The 24748-nt window shown below is 33.2% G+C and overlaps 1 protein-coding gene across 1 annotated transcript in view; it reads left to right on the forward strand.

Moving 5' to 3' along the window:
• CEP120 (centrosomal protein 120) overlaps positions 1 to 18410 on the forward strand; it is a 34078-nt gene extending 15668 nt beyond the window's left edge. Inside the window, exons 11-20 of the mRNA XM_026673676.2 lie at positions 194 to 376; positions 2025 to 2121; positions 2208 to 2348; positions 3711 to 3800; positions 4708 to 4800; positions 5317 to 5478; positions 7600 to 7722; positions 8666 to 8764; positions 17052 to 17197; positions 17786 to 18410. Coding sequence (XP_026529461.2) covers positions 194 to 376; positions 2025 to 2121; positions 2208 to 2348; positions 3711 to 3800; positions 4708 to 4800; positions 5317 to 5478; positions 7600 to 7722; positions 8666 to 8764; positions 17052 to 17197; positions 17786 to 18023 — 1372 coding nt within the window. The 3' untranslated portion in view covers positions 18024 to 18410. The remainder of the gene's footprint in view (positions 1 to 193; positions 377 to 2024; positions 2122 to 2207; positions 2349 to 3710; positions 3801 to 4707; positions 4801 to 5316; positions 5479 to 7599; positions 7723 to 8665; positions 8765 to 17051; positions 17198 to 17785) is intronic.
• The last annotated feature ends 6338 nt before the right edge of the window (positions 18411 to 24748 follow it).

Raw genomic sequence — 24748 nt, forward strand, 5'->3', positions numbered from 1 at the left:
GTGGAAAAATTTACTGCATTCTTCGTTTCCTTTTCTGTGTAACTGGGTTATAGTACTTACAGTATAGTTTTCACTTTAATTCCATGCAAAGTGGCACTTGAGAAATAAAAGATGCATACTACCACTGAGAAAAGTAGGGGAAGATAGACGAAAAAGTATCTTACAAATTACCTATTTTCTTCCTGTACTTCAGGTTACCGTTGCTGGTGGAACTGTGGCATAAAGATAAAACAACTAAAGACTTGCTTCTAGGAGTTGCAAGACTCCAGCTTTCAAAAGTTTTGTCCATGGAAAAAACACGTTTTCTAGGAGGAAATGGCGAGCAGTGTTGGCGTCAGACCTTCAGTGAAACTATTCCTTTTACAGCAGCACAAGGGTAAATATTTTGAAAAATTGGGGTTCCTGCAGTAAAACCAATTCTTCTTAATACCACGAATCAATGTTTCTCAACCTCAACAAATACGACGTATAGACTTCAGTTCTCATGTTGGTTGGAGGAATTTTGGGAACTGAACTCCATACATCTTCAAGTTGCTAAGGTTGAGAAACATTGCCATCGACACATTCTACATTATACAGGTACTGCTTGCTTAACAATCTTTCTTGCTTAGCAGCTGCTTCAGTTTTGATGGTGCTGAAAAATAACTTTATGACTAATCACACTTAAGACTGTTGCAACCTTCCTCAGGCCATGTGATCGAGATTTGAGCAGTTCGCAATTGGAAGGCATTTAATAGCTGTCAAAGCATCCCCCCACTTGAATGATTGCTATTTGTGTGCTTTCACAACTGGCTTCTGACGAGAAGTGTCAAGCAGAAGCCAGCAGTAAAATAATAAGTCACTCTCATTTATGACTCCTTTGACAACTGCGGGTGATTTCCTTAACCATCACGGAAGTGTAATCCCATTACTGTCACATGATGTGTCACTTAATGACTGTAGTGCTTAGCAATGGAATTGGTGCCAGTTGTGGTTATTAAGCAAGGACTAGCTCTAATTAAAATTCAGTATTTAGTTTTATGCAAGATTAGACTGAAGCTTTTACTTTTTTGTTTTTCAAGCTTACAAATCTGTTTTTAATTATGTAATATTTATTAAATTATTTCATTATTTAATCCTCATTTAATAATTTAATATAATGCATTAATACTTTGTACACCTTTTTCATTTTAGGAGAACATATTTGTATTCCAAATTGTAGTTGATTATTCAGATTTGATATTCCAATATTGCTAGTTAAGATAAATCATGAATTGCAATGTAGCTGAATATAACAGCCACTAGATGGCACTGCTTCAGATCTAATTAGCTTTAGCCACTGATGCAGGTAAATAATTATTTTCTTCAATTTTCTAATGTAATGAAGTAGCTAGGGTTCTCTGCTTAGGTTGGACTATTTTAGATATCCTACTTATATTTGGATTTTTAAACTGGTTTTCCTAATTGTGCAGGAAGAGAAAGAGTATCTTACAACGCTAAAGCGTTTGTTCTTAAAACATTAGCACTCTTATATGGACTGATTAAATTAGCATGTGTGGCTATATACAATTGAAATATATGTGGATATATCTAAGATAAAGAAATATTAGTAGAATTTGAGGACATTTGATACATTATTAAAATACTAATACATAGGATTAATAGTCATCATCTCATCTGGAGCATGGACCGGCAAATCTGATGCAAAATAATTCTCTGTTTTTTGTTTAAATGTAACACATCTTGCAAATGGTCTTTCAGCATGTACCAAGTTATCTCAATTTTTTTTAAAAAAACCAGGTCAAGATGTAAGAACCTGAGCTTTTAGAAGACTCTGGGCAATCCTTAAGAAAAACAATATAAAAGAATGAAATTAAAAAACAACATACTTCTATATTAAGAGGGAAATCCTGTTTAATGTCAAAATATAGCTATGTAGTTTTATTATTGAAAAATGTTTCTCTCTCTCTCTCTCTCTCTTTATTGTTTGTGCAAGAACTTCTTTTACAGCTGAATGAAAAAAGAAATGTGTTATTGCTTTATAGGCCAAGCAATAAGATTGCAGATCTCTCCTATATAGTGACTCTAGAAGATTTTGGACTTGTGAAAATGCATGAAGTTCTGGTGTCTGATTCTGCTCGGGTAAATGGATATGTATCATTTCAAGTTAAGAGAGAAAGCATTTAATCAAAAATCATTTGAAAGTATTAATTTTATCCCATGTTTAGTGTTTAGGTGCTGATGAGTTACTAGGCGTTCCTAAAGTACATCCTGAAGTCCAAACTGAACCAAGAGAAACTCTGGAATATAAAGCAGCACTTGAATTAGAAATGTGGAAGGAACTACAAGAAGATCTTTTTGAGAATCAGGTTATTTCATATTTTTTTGCTAAACTGTGGGTCTACTTAGACAACTGAAAGAAATAAGAACCTTCAGTCCTTTAGTTACTGGTTTTGCTATAACATTGGGCAAGCACAATGAATGAATACTTCTTGTGGTTTGGAATGCTTTAATATTAAAGAAAACCAGCCGGATACATAAAAGATAGCAAAGTAGCACAGAGAGGAAAAAATATTAGTTGTGACAACCCCCAATGCAGAAGACAAGTCTAGAAGCAGAAGGCTCTTAATGCAGTATACCTATAAAGAAAGATCAGAAACATCAGATTGTTCCCAAAGGCTGACAATATTTAAATGTAGAGTAATTACAAAGTAAAGATAAAAAATACAGAGGAGAGCCAGTATGGGTTTTGGTTAAAGTATTGGATTAGGACCTGGGAGAGAGAGGTTTAAGGCCATCGTCAGCATTGTAATTCACTGGGTGATATACCACACATCCACCCACAAAAGCAGCAGATTGCTTTCATACTGAAAAAAGCAGTAGAATCTGCAGATTTCACTTCCAGTCACTGTCACTTTCAGTGTCCTTCAGGATTTGTTGTGGGAAAATAGAAGATATTCATGCATGCCATGAATATATCTTTAGATGTAAAGCAGGATACAAATCTAACGGTTAAATGAACTTAGACATAACCAAAGTGTGCTAAAACAAAGAGCTCCATGATTGAATTCTAGGATAACGAATAAGAGCTTTTGAGTTCACTGGCCATTTGATTAATGTGGGATAAAATTACAGAAGCTATTCTTCCAAGAGATAAATAGGCAGAATACATAAAACAAAATGACCATGATAGACATCCAAGAAATCTTTACTTGCTATTGCTTCAGGATTTGACCTTCAGATTTTAAATTATCTAATTTAAGCTATTCTCATGAATTGTTTAACTAGAGTGGGGAGTTAGACAGGCAATTTCTCTTACAGATCATAGATTTTCATTATGATATAATGTACATTAACAATAATATTACATTGAAAGTCCAGAATATTAATGTTTTGATCTAACTACGCAGAATCTTCTATTCATGGGCTTTCTTATTGTGAAATAATATAATATACATATTAAACCAAGTACCAGGATGAAATCCAGATAAATACAAATTATACAGTGTATGTGCACATGTACTTGTTAGTAATGATCTCATTAAATTTAGTTTTTCACCTAGAGGAACTATCTATTGGTAATAGGTCTTCAAATTTAAGTATTCTGTGTTATATCTGATAACTTTGACTGTACATGATATCATAAGTGGAAACAAAGATCAATAGATTAATGATAGAATTGTGTAAGTTGTCTTCCCCCCCAAAAAAAATAAAAATAAAACTTCTTGTAGTTGAAGAAGAAGGAGTTGGCTCATATGCAGGCACTGGCAGAAGAGTGGAAAAAAAGGGATAGAGAAAGAGAAGCCTTGGTAAAGAAAAAAGTAAGTGCTTTCACTTTAGAATTCTCATATGTCATTGTCTTTTGAGACCATTTACCATGATAAACTTTAAATAGAAGAACTGTCAAGAATTTTCTATAACTGATAAATTGAATAAAAATACTATAGGTAGCTCTTTTTGGAAACAACAGAATGTATTACTGTTCACATGTTAAGCTGCATTATTCTTTATTCCTCTTAAGTGCATAAAAAGGACAGCCAACATGTCTATTTTCTCTAAACCATAATAGAGATGGAGGGAATCCATTTCTGTTGTCCAGTCATCCATTTCTTTGTAGTAGGTATCAGATATAACATTCAAATAATAAATATTTAATAAATTTAATATTCAATATTAAAATATTTTAATATTGAATATTAAAACGTGTCTCAAAATCAAACTTATATGTGAGGATGTCTTCCTAGAATATAACAAATTGATGCTATGGCAATATACGCTTCAATGAAGCATTATTCTCATTGTAACAACAGGATGATTTATTCATTCATTTTATACAAATGCAAAGGGTTCACCAAGTCTGAAAGACTTAAATAAATCATAAAAACAGAGTTATAGTCTAGGATCCTTTGATATTTTTTGACACAAAAATTAAGGCAGTTCACCATTGTTAGAAAAACAGATAATCTATATTGATACTTCAGAATTCAGTATGTATGGAAGAGCCTAATTGTGCATCTTTGCATAATTGGCTCTCTGTGATACCATTAGTTTTCCTCAACAAAGTTCAAAAGCATAAATCCTCTTTCTGTACTGCTTCTTCAAAATCCAGCGTTAATTAGAGTATCAAAACTTGAGACATTCTACTAATAGGGCAATATGTTGGTTACATTTTTAAAAATATTTCAAATTTCCCATTTTGTCTATTTTACTTTCTTTTACATATGCTAGGTTGCAGAGTATACAGTTTTGGAAGAAAAACTTCAGAAAACTTTAACTGACTTAGAAAAACGTGAAAAACAGCTGGTCAGTGCTGAAACTGAGGTAAATGGATGCCAAACTATGCTATCCATTGTACAGTACATTTAAAAAAAAACAATCTTTTTGTCACCGTGATTTCCAGTCATTTAAGTTGTTTTTGTACTATAATTTTTGCCAGCAATATGGATTTGGGGTTTTTTTCTTTGCAGATCCTTTGAAAATTGGCATAAAATACAATATTTTATTTTCTATGTGTAAGTTTTGCTGATTGACAAGGTATATCTTTGTATACTTTTATTAAACATTATAAAACCTATTTCAAGCTCTCTAGATGAAGATAGCTGGATAAAGTGATATTGTGCTTTATTAAAAAGTTAAAATTAGCCATATGCAGTTATTTTGAGAGTACAAACCAACAAATGGACACATTTATAAAGTATTGCCAAATGTTAAGTTGTTCAGATGTGAATGCATGTTTTTAAACTGTTTATAAAACCTCATTTAAAGTATTGCCAAATGTTAAGTTGTTCAGATGTGAATGCATGTTTTTAAACTGCTTTTATAAAACCTCATTTTAAGCTCCAGCGGTTAAAGAAGGAACTCCAAGCAGAACATGAACGAAATCAGCAGGAAGTTCAAGATACAATACGGCGAGTCAGACAAGAATGTACACACCAGATTGAACTGGAAAGGACAAGAATTAGGCAATTTGAAGAAGACAAGATCCGTGCACAAGAACAAGTATGAGTTCATATTTTCCAAGATAGCTAAATTATTAATACTAGGAATAGATGTAAAATTTAAAAGTAAGTGTATTATTGCTATCAGTTTGACTAATACATATCTAAATTGTCTAAGAATGGCATTGCTAACTGAAGCATCCCTTTCTTTAATACTGAAGATCAACTATATATTTATCAGTGGCTTCTCAATTGTTCAGCATCAAACTTTGTGGGGATTTGACATTAAAAACCTCACAGAACAGCATTTTTGTATCTATTACATATTTGTTTGTTTTGGTCATGTGGATTTTTCATTTCCTATAGCTTTTCCATCTGTATGTGTGCATATGCACATGTATATTGGGGATAGCCTTGTAGGAATTATTTCTTCCTAGTCATACGTTGTTTTAAACTTTATTGCAGCCATTCATAATTAAAGCCATACATTCTGTTCATATTCAGTAATTAAATTCTTAATATAAAATGTAAGAATAACACATATGTCAGCTGTTGGTAACACGAAAAAATAAAACCAAGCAAAAAGCAGTACATGTTCTCTTCCCTCACTTGAAACAAGAGCAGAAATCCTGCATATTTTCTAAGAAAGTACTTCCACACAAAGACAAATTAAAAAGTGGTTTTAATGGTCAAGCCAAACATCTGGCTGTATTGTCCATAATAGAAACATTAAGTTAACTCCCACATTCTCACCATAACATTTTTATCGGGTCTTTTCCCGTGTAAGATTGAGAGTATCTTGGTGACGTTTCGATGAGGTCCCACTTGCCATCTTCAGGTTGGTGTTTTCGGCTTCATGCTTATGCGAGCAAAGCGTGATCTGAGCTGCCGTCTCTCTATAAATACCTCCCCACCAGTATTTATAGAGAGACGGCAGCTCAGATCATACTTTACGAACACTATACAGAAGCCTGATGATGGCAGATGAGATTCTGCCGAAACGTTGCTACAACTTTAAAAGCACAACTATAATGATGTGGGAAAATACCCGAACAAAGCTGAATACCATATATATACATATACATACATACATACATACATACATACATACACACACACACACACACACACACACACACTGTGTTTTCCCCAAAATAAGACCCTGTCTTTATATATTTTTTCCTCCCAAAAAAAGGCACCAGGTCTTATTTTCAGGGGGATGTCATCCACTGACTCACCTCACTTGTGTGCATCGCCTCTGACCTCCTTTTCGCTGTCAGAGGCCTTCAGGATCTTCTTCTGTGGTCGGCAAGTGTTTCCTGAAGGCCTCTGTAGCCAATAACAGCTCCAGATCCATCTGGAGCTCTGTTATCGGCAGCAGAAGCCGGCTGCAAAAGAAATGGCCAGCAAGGCAGGTGTCAGGGTGTGCAAGACCTGGCTGCAACTGTCCAGCCCCCCCCCATCCCCACCCTAGCTTAATTTTGACCTGTGCACCCTGGAGTGGGCAGAGTCTGAATTAGGGCTTATTTTTGGTGTAGGCCTTATATTGGTTGCACATGCAAACAATCCAGCTAGGACTTCTTTCTAGGTAGGTCGTAATTTTGGGGAAACACTATATATATGTTTTCTAAGTTATATCATGAAGCTAGTGTCTTTTTGTGCATTTGGAGACAAAATATATGCTTTATATGAAAGTAAGAAGCATTACTACTAGTGCAGAAACTAAACTATAACCTTGTAAATTAATCAGAACTAAGATTTATAATTTTGTATTTAATTATCCTCCGTGTTGTTTTGTGCCTGAAAGTACAACAACATGTATACACATCAGCCACTGACAAAATCTCTAGATTCTGTTGAGTTTAACCTGCAGTTAAGTAACTTTCCTAAGCAAGGTGTATGTATTGTTCCCAAGAATGGTTTTATTCCCCCCAGTGATGAGCAAATCACAGAGCTAAATCCAAGTTACCAGAGGGCTGTGTTTGATGAACTATAGTTTTCACTTTCTGTTTTCCCTCTAAATCTGTTCTTCTGGAGGACTTCATAAGCTCTGGAGAAGTTTTGGGGTCTATAAGCATATATTATAAATGTAGTATCTGTTGTGTTGGCCAAAAAAATGTTCCTCTCAGCTCTGTGTTATCCAAATGTTAAATACATTCAGGTTATTTGTTTTTGAAAACAGTTACATGAAGCAGAAAATAAGCATAAGGCTCTGGAGAAAGAATTTCAGCAATATAAGGAGCAACAGAGTAACAGACCGGAAATCCGACTGCAATCAGAAATAGGCATTCTAACTTTAGAGAAGGTACAGCTGTCAACTTCTAATCCCACCTACTTTTCAATTGTATTCATTCTGCAAGCACATCATGCATTTATCGCATTAAAACTCGCTTAAGAAAAGCAGGAAATCGATTTTACATTTAACAGCACCCAAAATGTGGACAAAGCAAAGTAATACTGTACAGAGAAACAGCCAGTGATAGTATCCCTCTGTAAGCTGTGATTTATTTATTAATTTATTGGTGTAGTTTTCAAATTATTTTATTACTGATAACTCCAAAATCATGATTCATTCGAGGCCAAAGCTTTGTTTTGATGACTTAGTACATTAGTTTATTAACTTAATATTAACAACATAAGGGTCTAGAAGCTATCAATAGTATAATTCAGTTTTTCATAGCTAAAGCAGAAGTATGTTTAAGAATGGACTATTTTAGTGGTCCAAATGGCAGTATTACTATAAGAAACAAATCAAACAGCATTTTAGAAAATTAGCATTTTCTGCTAATTTTGAAGGCAGGTAGTCATTTATTACAAAAATGTGATCTTTCACATTGAGGATTTAACCTTACAATAGAAAACAAACATTAACTGCAATTCACTAATAATACATACAAAGACATTTCATACTCAATTAAGCTAAAAAATGAATAGCTAGTGTTTATTTTGCAAAAATAAATGTTATCTAACCCTTTTGAAATGTTTAAAAACTGTTTATACAAACTGTCTTGGAATGTAATTAATCTAGTTTTGCTTTGTTTGACAATAAAAATAAGGTCCTTGCTTAAACAAATAGAATATTATTTTTATGTCACAATATTTATATCAAGTTGCATAATAGTTCAATGGTGTATATTGTACTAAGGAGCTTTTGGAATCCAAATTCTGTCTATCTGATTGTGTAAAGATTATTTCACGGTTTGTTTGTTTTTTACCGTACTGTATATTGATAAGATATTTTTTACTAGGGGGATCTTGAAAGAAAGTTGGAATCGGCTACTAAAGCAAAGCTACATTATAAGCAACAATGGGCCCGAGCTTTGAAGGAACTAGCAAGGCTAAAACAGGTGTGTAATAAAAATAAAGTAAATGAATGCACAAGGAATTTCTCCATATGGGAGGTAGGAATTGCTGGATAAATCTAATAATTGATCTAGTCAAGCATCCTTGATTATTCTTTTCATCAGCGTTTGGAATGAAAAGTTTTATTAAGTCTACTTCACTGAACTTGCACATTTTATTATACTCCTCTGTTGTATCCAATTCCTTCTAATTTCTACTGTAAAGAAATTATAAGTAGTAGGATGTAAAAAGTGGGGCCTAAAGAAAAAAATGGCTTGCCATTTTTATTAATTGGATTTGTGACAAATTTATTCAAGAACAGATATAGTTGTGCCTTTCAAAACATAAAATTCTAAACTTTAAAGAAAAATTATAGGCAGAAGTCTTGATAACACAACAACAGGAAGAACATGCTTTCCTTCATATTGGTGGAACCAAAGCTACCACTCCACAAAATTACTTTATTGAACAACCTATTGGAGGTACTAGCAAAATAATGTTTAAAGTATTGCAATAGATTTTATGGTTGGAGAGAATAGCAGTGCCTACTGACATCCTGTCTGTGCCAGAACTCAACATAGAATGGTGTATTTTTATGAGGCAAACTGTAATCTGGAACATTGTGTCACTCTTGAGATGTTTTGGTTACGCTTCAAATTAAACTCAATTGTTACGCCCAGGGCCAGGATATATGGAAATTGCAGTTCGAACCAATTGAAGAATCCTATGTTATTATCCTGACTTGAAATAGTAATTTGATAATATAATTCTGATGTGCAAATGAACTTTGTTACTTGCAATTTTGTGTATCTGCACTTCTTAAAACAGACTTTATTATCTGTAGTAAATGTATTTACTATTTTGGATGTTATTTTATAGATAGGCAAAATAGTGAACTGAGTTTTGCATACACAGTAGTACTTCAGTACTCATTGTTAATTGATTCCAGGAGGCACACTGAATACCAAAAACAATGAATACCAAACAAAAATTTTCCCATAAAGAATAATGTAGTGAGTCACAAGGCAGCTGAAACCAACAAGTCGTAGCTTATGCTTTGAGTACCAAACAAATGATGACCATTGGGACAAAATTTTCATGTCAAAATGCATTGAGTATCAAATTTGATGGATTTCAAAACAGTTGGGTACTAGAACTGCAAATAATGAAGGCCACTTGTTAGAAATATTCCAACACTACCTCATTTTTAATTGGGTGTATTTGTGAAATACAAACTGGATATAGTACTTAGATATTTAAACTACTGCATTTTAGAAAATGAGGTTTTGAGTTACTGGCTTTCTTAGTTATTTAAGGGATTATAATACACATAGATCAAGAGAGTTACTGCATATTTGTTAGTGTTTTCTCTACAATAATGTGTACAGATAACTTTTCCGGTTCCAGTAAGCTTGTTAGCTTTATTTCAGCCATCAGTTCCTGAAAATTGCATTGCATGAGCTGTTATACTTAAGGTATATTTTTCTGGACCTAGTAGTATGCCTAATACTACTACCAAGGCTGCCAATCCCAGTGCCGCAAACCGGTACCAATCCGTGGCCTGTTAGGAACTGGGCCATGCAATCAGTGGGAGAACAAGCGAAGCTCCACTTGCACATGTGCAGGATGTAGGTTATATGTGAAACCATCCCTTTCCCCTTCCCTGTCCATGGAAAACAATTTTTCTTCCATAACTGATCCTTGGTGGCAGAAAGGCTGGTGGCCACTGCCTAGCACAATTGTAGTTAACCTATTTGATGTAATTTTAACATGCAAGGGAAAGTGCAGAAATATATAAATATTCGTCTGCTTAGCCAATTAAAATATTTTTTTTAACTTCTGAGCATACCTTTTTTTTCTTTTGAGCTTATGCTAAAGTTAATCTTAAAGATTCTTCTATTATTGAAATTCAAATTTTGTGAATCTTAAGGAATATTAAGCCTGCTTAAAGTTTTATTATTTGTGTCTGTCTGTGTTGAATTTGGGTTAATATCATTAATTTTATATTGATTTCCATGAATAGCCAGCAATTTTTGCCAAAATCGTATCACTCCTGAATTCACTTGAGATCTGCACAAAACATTTGTATAGTGAGAATTAGACACAGAAAACAGTATCTTGAGTTGTTAATAAATGTTAATGATAAAACCTAACTGACAAGATTTTTGAAAGGAGATGAAATGCTTTGTGGCCACTGCCAAAGAACTGTTTAGAAAGATTTCTAATAAAAAATGAAATGCATAATAAAAATATGACTTACAGGATATCATGTAAAATATGCAAGTATTTTGCATAATATCCTATTTAATTACTAGCTTCTACTCCCAATTTTCTCTGCTAAGGGCAATAGCAGTCCTTTCTAATGGAGTTATTAAAATATAAAAATAAAAATTTACATATTTCTACTCCAGAAATATGTAACATCATGCTAGTATTAATTTAAGCAGAATTACAGCAACTGGCTTTAAAAGTTGCCGTCAATTAAATAACTATAGTCATCTATAATACTGAGACAAGATTTTAAACCCTGATTTATTCAACAAGCCAAAAAAAAAATATTTATGAGTCAGAGGTAACAGGTATACAGGTAAGTCTACATTTTCTGGGTGGAAGACTCATAGATCGCTGCTATGGGAGTAGAGTTAATTTATAGCAACTTTTCCAACTAACAAATGTTATTAAACTCTGTAATCTTTTGAGAGGTACAGCTTATTATAATGGATTTGATAAAATGACCTGAAACTCATGAAAGTTTCTGTCTTTTAATTTAAAAAAAAAAAAAGTTGAAAAGGGAGCCACTAGACTTCTGATAGATTGCTAGAGAACCGCAGCTACTGTATCGCTAGTGATATAGTTCCTATATTTGTTTTCTCAAATTGAAGCCTTCTAGATGCATTGTGATGGCAATTCTTAGAATTCTCAACCAACATTAGACAACACAAGTTGGAAAAGGCCTAGATGTTTCATGAAATTGCTCTCACAAATTGGCATGACTTACATGATCTGGGAATGGGGATTGGAGTTTGTATAGGCTTATGCAGAGTTTTAAAGGATATGGAATATGGTGGGCCTTGGGGTTCTGATCTAGCTAGGGCTTGCAATCTCCTGGTGTATCCTGGTTGATTCTCGCAGTTATAATAGTGTATTCATAAAATATAGCGGGCAACTGACATGGTTCTTATTTAAGAACTACAGTCTGCCCTGGAACAATTTTGGGGGAAATTATAAGATAATAAATCAACAGCAGTTGGCCAGAAAAGTAAGGCTGGAGAATACAAAAAGATCTTGCAGAAAAGTTGGTATTTAAGACAACTGTGCCAGATATATTCTAGAGAAAATGGCAGGCCTCTCCTTTCAAAACTTGTATGTTAACATTGAGGCAAGGTGATTTGGTTTGCATTTTGAATCTGTACTCTTTACAGCAGTTGCAGAAATTACTGTTTTTAATTACATGATGTTCCTGTATGTATAATGCATTTGAATTCGTGCATAAATAAGGGGACTTCCACTTGGAACATAAAAAGAAATCCTTTTTAATCAAAACATGTACGTCAATATGTAAAATTAAATTTATTACAGAATTGACATAACCAAAATATATTAATATTCCAGTTTGAGCTTTTGTCAAGAAAGTTATTTTTGTTGCTATAAGAAACTTTAAATTAGAAAACTTACAGCATATTGCTTTTGAAGTTATAGCTAGAAAGAATGTTCCAATCCAACTTGGTGATTACAGAAGGATCTGTCTGGATTTTGAATGTTTCTGTAAAAACTCAAAGTATGTACATTTGAGATAAGTGGTTATTAAAGAGTTTAAGTCTTACCATTTTTGTACTATATGGGGGATTTGTCTGCAGGAAAACCAGCACATTTGTTTTACCAAACACAGACTTTATTGGCTGACACTGTCTCTATCTTGTGCAGCCTCCTGCTTATCCTCTCAAAGTAATTAATGTGATTAATTTACAAGTAATTTAGCCAAGAAAAGGATGTAAATCTTTCCTTAAAAAAACAGTTAGAAGTCCAACTCTGAGTTAAAAACTGTGTCTTGAAACCATCCAGACCCTCCTACTAACTTGTCAGCTTTAGGTTATTTTCAGAAAACTTGAGTTGAGTTGCTGCAACTTATTTGTACGTTTTTTTCCCCACAGATTTTTTTTTTTTTTGGTATGTGCAAGTGGGAGAGAGAATAGTCGCTGCTATTTAGCCATTGTTTAGTCTAGTGTATGCATGTTTACATCTTCTCTCTGGATTTATAAGCTGCTATGAAAAAATAAAGATCATTCTCAATTGATTGAAGCATTTCTTAACTATGGCACCTGGTAGCATGCAAGGATGTTTTCTAGACTGTTTGTTTAAATATTAGTAATTTTATTATATGTTTGATTTGTTGTTGACATAGGGTCTAAAGGTCCAAATGAGACACAGTTCAGACAACATAAAATATTTTAATTTGTAGTTTTGTGCATTTACTGCTAGTTAAATAGAGAAAACATTAGAAATATAAAAGAAGTGTAACTAAAAATATTACTCTGCTTCTTTCTACAGAAATAAAAAACCAGTATCTCGTTAGTGTACTGTTTACTTGCCTTCAGATTTTATTTTATTCTAACATGTAGGCTAAAATATATAGGAAATAATGGGAAGGGAGAGGGGGAGAGTCTGTGTTGTTTATATATTCAAAGGAAACTTGTCCGATTACAAACCTTCCTTTTTTTGTTCAGTCCTTTTGCAACTGACATGTGCCATTATTGAGAGTGCCTTCTGTGCCACCTAATGTTTTCTATCAGGTGATACAAGTTGCTAGAATGAGAAGTCTGTGTTTTAATATGTACAACACCATGATTCTGCAACCAAAGAATTTATCTGGTGTTTCTACAGACATATGTTGATAATGCCACTCAACAGTCTTGTATCAACAATTATTTCCATTCTTCAAGTAATGAAAATGGAAATAATTTCTTTTTTTAGTCTTTTAAGAATTTGAGAAGGATCATAGATACTTATAGCTCTGTGGGCGATAAATATTAGTGGAAGATTAGGTGGGCAGTACAGCCAGGTTCTCAGTGAAGGGCAAGATATCTCTGGAAAGATGCTAGATCAGATTTGATAGCTTTTCATGCTTGCAAACAACTCTAAAATGTTATTGAAACAGAACAAGTTTTAGAAAATTAGCATAGTCAATAACTATTTTCTATCAATATGTGATAAAAATACAATTTTAAAAATACCATACAGTATTCATTAATTTTTATCCTGCCTTTATTATTTTTATAATTCAAGGCAATAAACATACCCAATACTACTTCTTCCTTTTATTTTACTCACAACAACCCTGTGAGGCAGGTTGGCTGTGAGAGACTGATTGGCTCAAAGTCAGTCAGCTGGTATTCATGACTAAGGTGAAACTAGAACTCATAGTCTCCTGGTTTTGAGCCTGGTGCCTTAACCACTAGAGCAAAGCAAATTGGCTCTCATGAGATCACTGAAATGGCTTTCCAGAAGTCATTAGTTTGAGCACTAATGTGTGTATAATATACTGCACATATAAAAGCCTACTTAAAATGAGGAAGGGAAACCCTTTGCTTCTTTGGTTCATGTTCAAAACAAAATAAATTCATTTGGAATATTCCACCATTCTGGCATAGGGTACAGTGGCAATTTGCCACAAGATTCTTCCTCTTTTTCTTAGATTTTCAAAACAGATGGGGTGATGGCCCATATCTGTCATTCCCTCTACAGAAAATTGGCCCAAAGAACAACTTAAAAAAATAATAAAACGTCAAATATGAAATATTTTAATATTTATACTCCCATTTGCAAACAATGGGAAGAGATTAAAAATGCATTGTTCCGTTTGCCTGGACCAAGAAACTGAACCCAGCAAAGAAACGATAGGCATGGCTTCACTTCAAGAAAACCTTGAACAACTTAGCAGAAAAATATACTTGATTGACTGTTGATTTGAGGATTCTTCCTGCACAATTGACATTTTTTATATTGGGAAGCCTCCTTGCCAGATTAACAGACAAAGCAACATTACTTTTATACTGTGCAGTTAGAAAGTTGAATATTTAACATTGCATTTAACAATGGAAACAAAAGCTTAGCATACCTAAAATGCCAATAATATTATATAATAACCAATGAAGTCTATTCCCCATACAAGAACTTTAAAAGCAGGAATGCTGTAGTTATGCTGTAGGAATGCTTTAAAATATATATCCAGGGGTGCTGTAGTGGTTGCTCAATGTTTACTAATGAACTTTTTGCTTAACTCACATTCCCTTGAGTCTGCCTCAACTAATATTGGTTGGGTGCACATTCTAAATCTCTGACTTAATTTTTAAAAAAGCTAATTGCAAGATATCAAAACAATTGAAATGGCAACAAATTAGCCTGCTTTTGTCCCAAGAGAGAAGACAAGGACATAATGTTTTGTCCAAGAAATAAAATAGCCTTTCTATACTTTGAGTGCTTTGCACATCCTTACCATAAATATGTGGAAAAAATAAACCATATCCACAGTTAGATTGTTAAGACCTTCATTATTGTATAATCTTATTATGAAAATATGTATGTTGCTGTTTACAGCACATTTGAAGTGCAGTTCAAGTCCCTTTGATTTGTTGTCCATATAATTAAGACACTTGGCTAGTGTGGCTACAAACTTCTAAGAATACCTGGAAGTAGAGCAAAAGAAAGAAAGGAAAGTTGTACAGCATGCAAAGGCAGCCTGGTATCACTGAGTTTGATTAGGGGCAGTTTTCAGTGATATAAATAGTCATTAAAACAAATATGGGGTGTTTGTTTTCTGTAGTACATTGTGTGAAACAAAGGTACCCAGAAAAAAATCTCTGCTGTAATGTTCTCATTTCAGTACCAAACATGGATAAAAAATCTTTTCAACCAAAAATCTTTCTTACAGACAGTTCATTCTTTTTATAAACCTCTACTCTAATCATCATAAATCATCTACTTCAGACATAGTCTGGGAAGTTTAGAATGATTTGGATCCTACAGTCCTATCAGACATGTAGAACTTTAAAGTTGAAAGCTGGCTAATTACTTTTGCTGTTTTAACAAGAATATAGCATGTGCCTAATATCATGTATCACATGCTTTCTAAGAAAATTATTTTAGTCCTTATAAGGCCTTACAGGGCAGACAATTTGTATTTGGCTTATTCAAGCTTTGAGCAGACATAATATCTCAGATACAAAAAACAAAATTTTGTTTGGATTATTGAAAGAAAGAAGACCAGCAACACATGTTTTTAATCCAAAACCAGATACTCTGTAATGGTTTCAGCAATGCAAAACTATTCAGTACTAAACCCTATTGAGTTCAATTGAGTTTGCTCCCATTAATGTATCCATAAGTCTAGCCAACGTGTGTGTGGTATATTAGACAACCCGTGACTTGTTGTTATCATCATTTCAGAAACATTTCCTTACCAGATTCCACAGTGTCTTCAACAGTGACAGGTTTTCTAATGTACTTGAAAAAGTTCTTTAAAAATTCTTTTAATTTTTTTTTAAAAGAAGGATCTTCAGAGATGTATCTGCCTTAAAACTAGTATATGTTGAACATTGTAGCATCTTCAAACATCAGGATGAGCTATGGGAACATTTTATGACACTTTATTTTATGTCATAGAATGCTTTATAATAATTTTATATCATGATTTTTTTAAAATTAAAATTTGCCATGTTTCAATTCCACAGGAGTCATGGGCCCTAGATTTTGGACACACTTGTAAGATAGCTCATTTCAAGGTATCTTGGTAGAAAATGTTTTGTCATATGATGCATGAGTTAAAAGTTACAGACATGAGAATTTTAGTAGATTATAGAAATTTTAATACAATTTTTATTCCATTGCAAGTAGTCCTCATGTAGCAACTGCAATTGGAAATAGCAATTTGGTCATTAAATAATGGTTGTTATTAAGTGAAACTGGAACTACTAGTGGGTGGTCCTAGAAATTAAATTGTCATTTATTTAAACTTTTTAATAAATGATTAAAAAGGAGAAATGTACAATTACATGGATTTTAAGTCTCTTTTTATAGTATCCCTATTTCTGTATGTAACTCATGTAAATGGTTTCAACACCTTTTAAATACAAATGTAGATCGTAGGTTTTATGATGCTTGCAAAGAATTCCCTTATTTCCTATCTCACTTGCATATGCATAAACAAAATCTACAGTCCCTAATTAAATAAGATAAGCTGTCAAATGTACGGTGGAAGTATTTCTGTAAAATTAAATGTAGTTGGCTTTTCCTTAGCGTGAGCAAGAGAATGCTATGGCTCGTCTTAAAAAGCAGCAACAAGAACTTGAACACATGAGACTTCGGTACCTTGCAGCAGAAGAGAAAGAATTAGGAAAGACACAACGGCAAGAGCTAGAGGATATCAGAAATGAACTGAACAGGTATTGTACCATTTGCTGGATTTTTTACTTCTGCTGCTGAATAGGTGAAGGTTCAGCTAAGTCAAATTTAATTGGCTGTCAGTCCTGTAAAAGAACACAGCTTTCTGTCCCTTAGGTAATATTTTCCCATTTATAAAATGTAGCAACCTTGTTTTATAGGAAATCTATGCCAAAGGCCACCAGACCTAGTTTTTTATCTTGACTAGAAAATAATACAGCAAGATTTTTTTTAACTTCCTGTGCTAAGCAAACCTTTTTGCTGCATAAAAAGACATATTAATAGTTCTCACATCTCTTGTGAACATAATACTTTCTATTTTAAATAGAACTTCCAATACCTTTAAAGTATATATTTTTGAATGTTTCAAACTGTTTAATTCTTAATGAAGATCACTCAAATTTATACACTTGAGAATAGCACTTTTGTCTTCCAGCAGAGGGCTTATGCAATAGAATTAGTATTGAGACTCTTCTAATTAAATAATAGTGTCTGTTTCTTTTCATTTCAACTAATTTCAATAGAAAGCTGGCTTTGAAAAACAAAAGAGCAGGATGTAGAGTACAATTCAGTGTAATTTTTCCTTTTAGATTGAAACAAGAAGAAGATAAGAAAAAGTCACAAGATGGCCAAGAGTTATTGGGAGTCCAACTGCAAAATGCTCACACTGGGAAAGGAGATGAGGCTTTGGATGATTACCTTGCACGTCTAATAGAGGAGAGGGATACCTTGTTGAGAACAGGTGTATATAATCATGAAGATCATATCGTAAGTGAGCTTGATCGTCAAATCAGTGAAGTGCTTATAAAAAGAAATAGAAGCAAGTAGCAGGACTCAGAGAATTTGTTTGTATATGTGTGTGTGTGTGTGTGTGTGTACATTTTTTACTTCCAAGATTCAGATTTTAGCAAATGGTAGATTGAATTAAATTTTGATGGATTTGTGGATTTTCTGTCTCCCAAGACTTACTGCTGTATCAGAACATCACTGTACCACTTTTGAGAAATGAGAAGAAGCATTGACTACTTCGATTGTTTTATTATTTTTAACCTATTTATTTATGTCAATTGGTCAGTATTGCAAAAGCTTTTATTTACACAGTGGAAGTATTTCTTGTCAGAATTTTTTGCTTGCTTATTTTATTACAAACCTGCTTTTCAAATACATTTATATTTATAATAAAATACCATTTCAATAAAACTGCATTTAGGAAAATGTCCTATAGTCATTTGTAGTAACTTTTAAGCAAAATTGAGATATATCACACCTTGACTTTTAATACTTTTCCTCATATGACAGATTTTGCTTTAAACAAATTAGTATACTTATTCAGATGATTGTTTAACAATACGTTGTACGAATAGGCTCTTATTTAGATTCTTACTGACAAGTAGCTGACTACCTAAACAATTTATGTTGATCCCAGTTTTCTGTAATAATCACAATTCAGTTAAAATTCATCAAGAAATGGCACCTGGTTTATTTGGGCCAGTGAAGTAAATGGTGGAAGAGTATTTGGAAAATTTGGTAGTAGATGGCCAAGTTTTTAGGTGCATTCCTCTGATCTGTAAAAGGAGATGGATTACTTAATATTATATCCAATTTATAAACATTTTGCATATCAAATAGTTGTCAGGATAGATTAATGTTTTCCTTATACCAATATTATTTTCATCCATATATTAAAATTTATATGGAATTAAGTGTGGGGTTATCTGTATATCTGGAAGTTACTGCCTATATCAGTTGTCCAATCCAACACAAAACAAAGGACAGTTGTTTGGATATTACTATGCATGCATTTCATTACCCAGTGATTTTACATTTGTAGGATTATTCAAGACAGATTTTGTGCTATAAATAATCCAACACAGCAAGCTATGGCTCCGTGCTTAAAATTGGAAAATAAAATGGTTAATTCAGCAGTGTAATTATTCATCTGTTGGATTAATTATTTAATTAACTTTAATGATTAAATATCCATCTCTTTAAAAGATATTTTAAAAGATGTTGGTAACTTGGGCTATTCTCAAATAATAATATTTATCTCCTATGTGATATGTAATATACACATACATACGTACGCTAATCCTAATTCTCACTTTATCGTGCTTGCCATCTTTTATTTATATTGTTTTATTGATTTTCCTGCTTGATTGTGCGACGCCCAGAGTGATTGAAAGTTGGGCAACATACAAATTTAATATTATATTTACCATCAAGCAAAAAGTAACAATGGAAGAAAATTTCATCACAATTGATTTTGGACTCATGCCATTTGTTTCTGCCTGAGATAGCCATATCAACTTCGGTGATGCATAATTCTCAGCAATATGTTCAGTGTATGCTTGTTATAGATGGAGTGTCTAATGTGCATGTGGAATATGGGATTGTTTTATTCTGTGGTTTGGTTGGGAATCTGCATCTTAATATTTTCATAGATACTAGTCTGAATGTTGCCTGCCCTGAACATTTCTTTGTGCATACAGCTGAAAACATTCACTAGGCATTTTTCCTCTCATGGATGATTAAGGAACTTAGTTTATCTTTTATTTTACATCTATAGTTTAAAATAACCGAGGCTGCAGTGTAGCCTTAATCAGGATGATGCCAGAAGTGATAGAATTCTGAATGTGATGATAGGCAGAAAGAAAATGGGAAAATACCACTATCACCTTAATGCTGGGCAGTGTGTCTTCAATAATAGACCCCTTTCCTTTTCCAGTTTCTTATCTAATGAGGAACTCAAAATAATTTAAAGATTTGTGACTTTAAATGTCGTAATATAAACCCTGTGGGTTTTTTTTCTGATGACAAATTTATTTTTTTCTGTAAACTTAAAATATGTTTATATTCAATATTGAATATATGAAAGTAACGTGAAAGTTTACTTCAAAAAATAGGCCTTAAAATGGATTTTTAGTTCAAAAAAAATCATCTACTACATGCTGCTGATGAAATGAACTCAATTTTTCAGCATTTTGAGACAAAATACCCACATTTGTATTTTCCACACATTCTGTTAGAATATTTTCATTATACTTCAAATCTCACTTCTACACTGAAAACCATATATTTTATGTTGTTTGTGACTTTGTTTATATCACAGGATTTTAAAAGGTATTTAAAAGATGTATTTACATTGTAAATCTATTCACATTGTAAGTCATTGTAAGTAACCACATTTATGCTGATTATTCTTTTAAAGGACTGAAATGGGAAAATATTTTTTATTCAGTTAATTTTAATTAACTTACCATTTGAATTTAAAGATTTGTAATGTTGACAGTTTACTGCATTATGTGATATATTTGCAATAAATCACATTCATAATTATTATCCTAGAATTTAAATAATGCAACAGTGAGCAATTATAATTTGTAAATAATTTAATTTATTGCATCGCTAACATGTCATAAAAGAAAATGCCAATAAACCTGAAATATTCTTTTATGTTTCGTGCAGTTACATTGTATAGGTCTAAAATGTAAATCAAATATTGAGTTTGCAACTAATTCTCAAACACTAGAGGGGGCCTTAACATTAAATAAAGGCCATTTTTTTCAGTCTAAAATGTATTTTAAAGTTTGCTGAGGATGAATTCAACACAAACCTTGAAACATGTTATTTAACTCCTTTTAAAATACCATTAAACACAATTTCACATACATTCCTTTAAAGATAAAAATACATAAATGGACAAAAATACACAAATACAAAAATAACACTTTCTAAGTATCTCCTTAAGCATATCTGTAAAGCACTTGATGCTTTGCAGCTCCAAAGATGGCTTTTCACAAGGAATCGGATAGCAAATCAAGTTTAACAGTGTCAGTTATCACAGAGGAGAAAGTGGACTAGTGTCTATTGGTTTCCAATTTTTCTCCACAAATCAAGTGATGAATATGGTTATATTTGGTTCCATTATTAATTTTTCTTTGGTCTAGAAGAGATCTCTATCTGTGAAGGATGGAACATTATTTAACACTTGCAACATTCCAGTTCTACGTTGGAAGGTTTTAACACTTCCTAATAGTCTGTAGAAAAGCCAGTTTGGTGTAGTGGTTAAGGCATCATGACCAAAACCAGGAGACCACGAGTACTAGTTCCACCTTAGGTACAAAGCCAATTGGTTGACTTTGGTCTATTCACTTTCTTTCAGTCCTAGTAAGAAGGCAAGGGCAAATCACTTCTGAAAAACCTTGCTAAAACTGCATGGACCTGTCCAGGTAGTCTCCTGAGAATGGGACACAATTAAACAGAAGGAAGCAAATAGTCTGTAATGAAACAATAAGTATTTATGAATATGTTCTTACTATTTATAAAATTACTTTATGTCCTTTATTGACTTGATTTTCATTCTAAACAGCAAAACAGCACTTAACTCATTCGCATTGTCTAATTCATTTTTTCCCACCTTCATTGTTAACAGCTGCACACATAGATAAAGAGTAAGAAAAATTAAGCTGTATAAATAGAGGCAATAGAATCTATTTTTAGGAAAAAATGTATTCTGGGGTAGTCAAATAACAAATCTCTGCTTAAAGTATAATTATTATATTATACGCATTGTATCAAATAATGTCCATTCCCTAGCAGAAGACATTGCAGGCAAAATAATTTATACTTCATTTTATTTTGCTACTGCTATTTCAGAATAATCATGACCTATCTTTAGAATGGGAATTACCAAACATGCTATTGTTCAAGGAAAACCTAGAAAATGATGGCTCCATATGCTTAGATCTTATTTCATTTACTTCTCTGGAGGGTTGCATTTCTGTTTTCATTAGAAATGTTTTTACAGATGTTGGCTCTCCAGATATGAACTCTCTGGTGGAGAGGTGGTCGGATATTTGGCATCTAGAACAAAAAAGAAAAGAAATCAGCTCTGAAAGCCTAATATAGAGAGAAATAATTTATTGTCTTTATGATGTATAAATGTATAACAGCTCTACAGAGGCTTTAAAACTGAGTAATTGAATTTGAGCTAATACAGAAATGTTTGCAATTAGTCTTTTAGAACGAAATATATCATTCATCATGATAAAGGACTAAAAAAGCAGCCATAAATAACACTTCTGGAAAAGTTGTGCCCACTAATTTATATTATTTTCTTTTTCATTTGAATAATTATATTAATCTGACTATATGTGTATGTGTGTGTGTGTGTATGGTATTCAGCTTTGTTCGGATATTTTCCCACGTCATAGTTGTGCTTTTAAAGTTGTAGCAACGTTTTGGCAGAATCTCATCTGCCATCATCAGGCTTCTGTATAGTGTTTGTCTGTGACGAACACTATACAGAAGCCTGATGATGGCAGATGAGATTCTGCCGAAACGTTGCTACAACTTTAAAAGATACACATCGAGGAAAATACCCTTTTTGTGGCAATGTTTAATTTTACTGAATAATCAAACTGGGACAAACATCTCAAACAGTGATGGCATTCAGACTAATTTGAGCTCCAGCAAAAAAAAAAAAAAACTTATTTTGAAAGGCTTTGCGCAGGAGGATTTTGACTTCTTTTGTGTATTCTGTGAAGTGATGACATCTATTATTCAAATTTCACTTGTCTTATTTCTAACTGAAGCAGAAAACTTACATTTCCTTTGGATAGAATAATGTTTACAATTTCAGATTCCAAAACTATTAGTGATACCCAATATTGTGTGAACATACTAACTTACCATCAGCTTTCCAACTCTCTGGAGCCAATTTGTAATTAGGGCAAGTTTCAGAGATGAGAAGATGGAATCTATATACCAACAGGGTCTCTTCTGCTAGCCAACAGAAACTGAATTTATTGCTTAAAATAATAAAAATGAGTTAAATATAACTCTTAAAAACATATCCAGGCCATTGTCATTGTACTTTTATGGAAGTGACTTGCTATTGACTTCTGCTAAAACAATTTTCAACATAGTCTACCAGCAACCATGGAATTCTCGTGTCTTAACTATGTACAATATTTAAACAGAAGCATGATTATAGTTTTATTCCCTATTTTTGCTAATTTGGATCTTGGGTTGTACAAGGATTGTTTAATATGTTTGTGGCCAGATCTTCAGCTAGGAACATCCAGATCACATTATATTGATCTACAGTTGAGGAATAGATCACCCCAGTTTGTTTCTGCTGAGAATACAACCACACTGAGCCACACTGAACTGTGAAGGCAAGAGTGAATATGCAACTATCTGTCTGTTAGGTGTGCTCCTCTCCACAAAGCAGGGTCACATTGAATTCAGATCAATCTAAATTCAGTACTCCTTACTTCCACTGAGAAAATATGTGATTGGGCTTCTGGAGGAAGAAATGGTGGACTGAAAACAGTTCCATGAAAAGCGAAGCTGACAATTGCTGTAGAGAACAAAGAGCCAGTGGTAGGCTGGCTTTTCAAACCTCTCCAGACAAAGAGGTGATGGGAGATTGCCCACAAGTGCTCCAGTCAGTTGCTTCTCATGAAATAACTGCAAAAACAACAGTTTGCAGTAGATTTTAAACACGGGGGACAAGGAAATAGTCATCAGTCAGCAAGCACCAGGTGAGTCTGCCTTCAAACCTTAATGAAAGAAAAATTTAATTACAAGCTTAAGAACTAAAACAAAAAAAGAATTTTGATTCTAGAAATTGTAAATGGTTGAGTCCAGTTAAATTTGAAAAAAGGCTTTGAAATTATTATATATATATATATATCACATTTTCATGCCACATAAATTTGGAACAAGTGCATGTTTTCCTCTTCATCCACATGAAAAATTTTCATAATTCTGACTTAGGCCACAGATTATCTCACTGAATTTACAAGTTAGTACTCTTCCATCCTCTTCACATTCACTGACTCCTGACATTTCTGTGTGGAAAAAACGAAGCTTTTATCTTCTGAACAGAACCAAATAAAGGGAAATTTATTTGGGAAAATGGTCAAAAATGTGTGGGGTAGCTTTATTTATTTTTAAAGCTTCACCAGCTTTTTCTTACTGAAGTGATACTGGTCATTTTAGCAGGAAATTATTGTGATAAACGTAAGAGAAAAATGATTCCCAGTGTTCTTTCATGTTTCCGTTTTTCGTTGTATAACTAACTGATTCCAAATGAAGGAAAATGGTATATAGGTTTTTCATTCCAATCAAGTTATTATTTTATGGAGATAGTTACAATTTCTAAACAAATGCAGTATCCATAGATGTTGCAGAGCTTTGTTTTGTACTGAAATGTAGATTTATTTTTTTTCCTAAATATTCTGAGAAGGAATTATTCCAAAATACTGAGGACATTGGATCTTTTGAAGGACCAATATTGTTTTTCGTATGGGGGGTGGGGCAACCTATTGGCTGTATTTAACTCATTTACAACCCAAAATTGTGTCGCTAAAATTCAGTGATAAAACTACTGAATTGGGGTTATACAACTTTGGTTTGACTTGTGTTGTTGTGAAAGAAGACAGGGAAGCCGGAGGCTTCTGGAGCAAATATCCAAGTTTAATTCATAGTCATACAACCCATGATCTGAACGTTGGTGAACAATTCTAGGCTGTTGGGACTTTTTC

Source organism: Notechis scutatus, chromosome 2 (assembly GCF_049901735.1).
Source record: "Notechis scutatus isolate UNSWTSFEM ecotype Mainland chromosome 2, rNotScu1.2, whole genome shotgun sequence".
Lineage (NCBI taxonomy): Eukaryota > Metazoa > Chordata > Lepidosauria > Squamata > Elapidae > Notechis > Notechis scutatus.